General features: G+C 42.7%; 1 protein-coding gene across 1 annotated transcript; it reads right to left on the reverse strand.

The window, feature by feature from the left end:
- LOC119297856 (cytosolic sulfotransferase 5-like) lies at window positions 1-1,038 on the reverse strand. The gene has a single exon (XM_037575479.1). The coding sequence runs from the start codon at window positions 1,036-1,038 to the stop codon at window positions 1-3; it is 1,038 nt and encodes a 345-aa protein (XP_037431376.1).
- Window positions 1,039-4,753: the final 3,715 nt, after the last annotated feature.

Consider the following 4,753-nt stretch of genomic DNA (forward strand, 5'->3'; position numbering starts at 1 on the left):
TCAGATCTTCAGATGTGTGGTTGCCCGTGGCAACACCAAGCCAGAGCTCCTGAACTTGCTCTCGGTGATTTCATCGAGCCTCCTCGCCATCTCCGGCGTCAGGTGGTTCTTCCAGTCCCCGACGACGCCGCGCCTGAAGAAAACGCTGTTGGGCACCGACGACTCGGCCATGTCGGCCTTCCCAGACCGGTTCACCTCCAGCCCAGCCAGGCTCTCCATGGCGCAGGCATCCACGATCCCCCTGTCCACCCCCGCCTCCCGCTCCTCCGCCGTGAACGGGCGCCCGACGAACGCCGCGAGGCGCCTCAGCTGGCCGAGCGTGTCCGCGGCGAGCTCCTCGTAGGCCAGGAACAGCACCTGCGCCGGCCTCTCCAAGTGCCAGCGCCAGTACCCCAGCGCGTGCTCCCAGAACGGCCCGAACAGCGACACGCCGTCGCAGAACTGCCGGAACGCCTCGCCCAGGTCCCACGGTGCGGGCGCGAGCCCGTTCCAGAAGTACCAGAGCGACACGAGGCAGTCCTTGGGGTCCCGGCACAGGTACACCACCTTGCAGCCGGATGCGGCCACGGACTCCGGCAGCGACACGGACGGGACGTGCGTCATCAGCAGCCGCGGCGCCGGGAGGGAGCTCAGGTCGGGGATCCGGCCGTTGGTGAAGACCTGGGCCTCCAGGAATGGGACGAGCTGGTGGGGGCTGTGGGCCGCGAGACGGTCGCGCCCGTCGGCGTTGCGGTGGAGGGCCACGAACAGGAGCGCCTTGAGCCAGGTAGTGCCAGACTTGGGGAACGTGGCGAGGAGGACGTCGGTGTCGCGCGCCTCGAGGTGCCGTTTGATCACCATGGCGTTCAGCACCCCCGGCGTGAACGCGTACCAGCCGTCCGGGTGGCGGACGTATGGGCGGCCGATGCCGCTAAGCCTCGGAGCCGCCGGGTACGTGGACACGACCTCTCGGAGTTGGTCGTAAATTTCTTGGTTGGATGCTGCCTCGTCGTCGGCTTTGGGTAAAGACGACGACGAGGATGGGAGAGAGGACGCCATGAAATTTCTTAGTTCTCTAGTGAAGGCCTATTCGTGTTATATAGCGACCCAGACTGAATTGGTTCAGACCATCCACCTCAATTATGCTTTGAGATTCCTAATTCAATACTAACATTTGCCGCCCAGACTTTTTGTAATTTTCTGTGCTAGAATTTATTTAAGTTATTATACACATAAGTTTTCGTACTCCTACATAAATGATAAATCTGAAGAAATTCACACAAAAGAAATGGTACCAAAATTAGTCACGTTTCAAACAAAAAGTTGGCCACAATTCAAACCATGTCCATTATGCTCTGGAAATGGTCGTTAAATTTGGATTTGATAATGCACATGGAGTATTTCTTGTAACCTTTTGGTATTTTGTTTTCCTGTTTCTTAACCTTCTCATGGTTCTACTAGTACTCTGACACCTCCGTTTCATAATATGGTGCGTACAGATTTTTTAAATAAGTTAAACTTTGCAAATTTTTACCAAGTTTATAGAGAAAACTATTTATATATACAGTATCAAATATATGAAATACGAAACTACATCTTATAATGTATCTAATGATATACGTTTGGCATTCTAGATGTAAAATATTTTTCTTCACAAACTTAGTCAAAGTTTATAACGCTTGATTTTTAAAAAATCTGTATATGCACTATAATATGGAACAGAGGAAGTAGCAATATGATGTGTATCGTACAACATTGATTTTATACTGCTATTAGGTACAACTCACTGTTTTTTTTAACTCACTGTTAAAACCTGTGTTCGGTACAACTAGGGTCTTGATTGGATTGTCGTTTCCAGCGCGTTTACACCTGTAAAATATACAGACCATCATCCGTTGTTTTGATTCTCAGGTGAGATTTACACACGGCCGGTAAAATACACTTGTAAAACAAATACATGTGTATAAAAATACATCGATTCCAAGCAGGGCCTAATGTATATTACGCGCTTCGCTAAGCAAAGTTGACCAGATGATTACAAAGATTTTATACTCCATGTGGGAATGTAAGAACAAATTGGCAGGTCGTCATTTTATTATGCCCTTGTCTACTCTGCATAATATATCCTCTCTTTTTTGCGAGAAGCATACTATATCCTCTACATGCATAAATGCTGTCAATCTGGACACTGAAATACTCAACAATTGGTGGAGTGAAGATTTGGCCTATCAACTCCACAATGAAGTGGTTTGTATCCAATTGATGCTACATTTTAAGTTAATAAAAATGCTTTTATAAAGATAACTCTAAAATTATTCAAATCTTAACTGCCATTTACTTTGGTCTCTCTCAGAGTAAGGTTAATAATAAGCCGGTAGTTGGTTGTATGAGACTATCATGTCATCCAGAGCTAGCAATATTAATCGCTTCATATAATATGATTGGATCTAAGGTTATTGATTTTTTTTAATTTTTCTATTTATTGTTCCTCTCATTTAGTCTTAGAGTAAGGCTTTCTTTGGTTCATATGATAGAAAATTCATATAAACAAAAAGATCATACGAAATGAGATAACATGTATGTTAGCTCCCATAGGAAAAGAGATGTCACTAGGTTCATAGGATAGTAATCTTTCCATTAGGCCTGAGGCATCCTTTGGTTTGGAGGGATTTCATAAGAATTCTAAAGAATCGGACTATTATAAGAAATTTTCCTTTGGAGCCCTTTAGTTTATAGTAATCGATTCCTATTCATATGTAGGATTGGTTTCTATCCTCCACATTTCAAAGTAAAATAAACATTAGCGCAGACTCAATGAAAAAAAATCCTATCATGTGAACCAAATGATATCTCTTTTCCTATTCCTCTTCATATGATTTGGGATACATGTCATCTCATTTCCTACAAGTTTTCTATTCATATGATATTCCTATCCTATGAAACAAAGGAAGCCTGAGCTAATGTTTTTTTCTTTAAAATGTAAAGGATAGAAACCAATCCTACATATGAATAGGAACCCATTCCTACAAACCAAGGCGCTCTATAAGATTTCTTTTTTCCTTTAGAAATTCTATCCTATGAAATTCCTACAAACCAACGGAGGCATGAGTATAATATGATGATGTAAGCATGCTATGATGATTTGAATATTATAATTTTGCCGATTGAAGGAGAATGAAAGCAGGTTGTAGATTACTAGTAAGAGCAAGTTGCAACAAAGATTCCAAGAAACTATGTGAGATTGTGAGTGAACTAGGTATTAATAAAGTTGTACATATTTAATGTATGATGAGGACATGCCTACCTTGGATACGACCAAAAATATTGCATACATGTATATTTACGAGGTGATTTCTAATGCAAACTATGCAATAATTTATTTATGTCATCCAGAACAAAAATACTTCACAGACTTTTGTGTCATGTCTAATTGCAGGTGTATGGGACATTTGTGCAATCCACATATGAAGATAAGGGAAAAAGGGAAGTTTATGTGCTGTTCAAAAAGTCCTCTCACGTCACTTTTGGGCCAAGAGAAGATAGAGTCCAAGTCTCTCACGTTCTGAATTCAGATTCGTACTGCATAGACATACCTGACTCAAAACGCCAATAACTCTTTCATACGGACTCCGAATTGGGTGATTCTTTTTTGTTGGAAAGTAGATTTCGTGAACTTTCCAACACAATTGGATTCACCTTCAAATTAGTCCGGAGCATTGAGTTATGGACGAAACAATCTGATGCTGCAGCAAAATCCGAGTCAAACTACAAGTCTAAAGGTGTTACATCACCTCCACTTGGGTCCATTGGCCTTGTACGACCTAGGGTTGGTTTTAGGCTGCCTTGGGACGTCCTCCCACCTCCTTGGCCGTCACCCCTTGCTCCTATATAAATAGATCCATCTAGTAGCTTTTCCCTTGGGATTTGTTTAGTTAAAAGTTAGCCAACGCAACTTCGTGTATTTCGTTTGTGTCCAACGACCAAACCAATACCGCTTCCGAATCCCCGCCATTATCAATACTTCATCTATATTCGCAATATTCAGATTGTTTTATCATATTCTTGCTTGTTCTTCGATTGGTTGTAGGAATAGGCCTTAGTGGTCAGGTTGATCGTGCTCCGGCGTGGTTAATAACCTCTCGGAGTTGGTTTAACGATTGCTAAGGCACAATGTCGTGCATGTTTGTAGTCGGATAGTCAAAGTCGTCTCCACCAAATTGATAGTTATCATCTCATCGAAAGATCGGGACACTCCGTATCTATCAAGTGGTATCAGTTTTCAGGTTGCTCGGTGAGAATTTCTAGTTTTTCCTAGATTAGATTTATTTTCTTACGTATTGCCTAAGAAAAAGCCGAAAAAAGTTAGATCTATTCATCATTTATCCAAGCCAGTCTGAGCCTTTGCAATTTTCTTTTCATTGCTTGCATAGTTGAATTATCGGTTGCATCGTCGTGTCGAGTTGCTGGTTTTAGTGCGTAGTTCGTTTAGAGTTTCGAGTTCTATTCACATTAGTCACGCTGCCGCTGCATCGTTATCCCTTCTGTTTTCCACCACCCATACATCAATTTTCACCATCTGCTACCCACCGTTCATTGTCATAATCATAGTTGAGATCGTTCACATCTTCGCTTGATCCAATCTACATCTTATCTAGTTTGTTTTGGAGAGAGAGAGAGAGAGAGAGAGAAAGACGGAAAAAAGAGAGAACAAAGTAAAAAAAAGGTCAGAGAAAGAAAAAGGAAAAAAGTGTGAGGAAAAAGAGAAGGAAAAAAA

The sequence above is a fragment of the Triticum dicoccoides genome, chromosome 5A, assembly GCF_002162155.2.
Source record: "Triticum dicoccoides isolate Atlit2015 ecotype Zavitan chromosome 5A, WEW_v2.0, whole genome shotgun sequence".
Taxonomy (NCBI): domain Eukaryota; kingdom Viridiplantae; phylum Streptophyta; class Magnoliopsida; order Poales; family Poaceae; genus Triticum; species Triticum dicoccoides.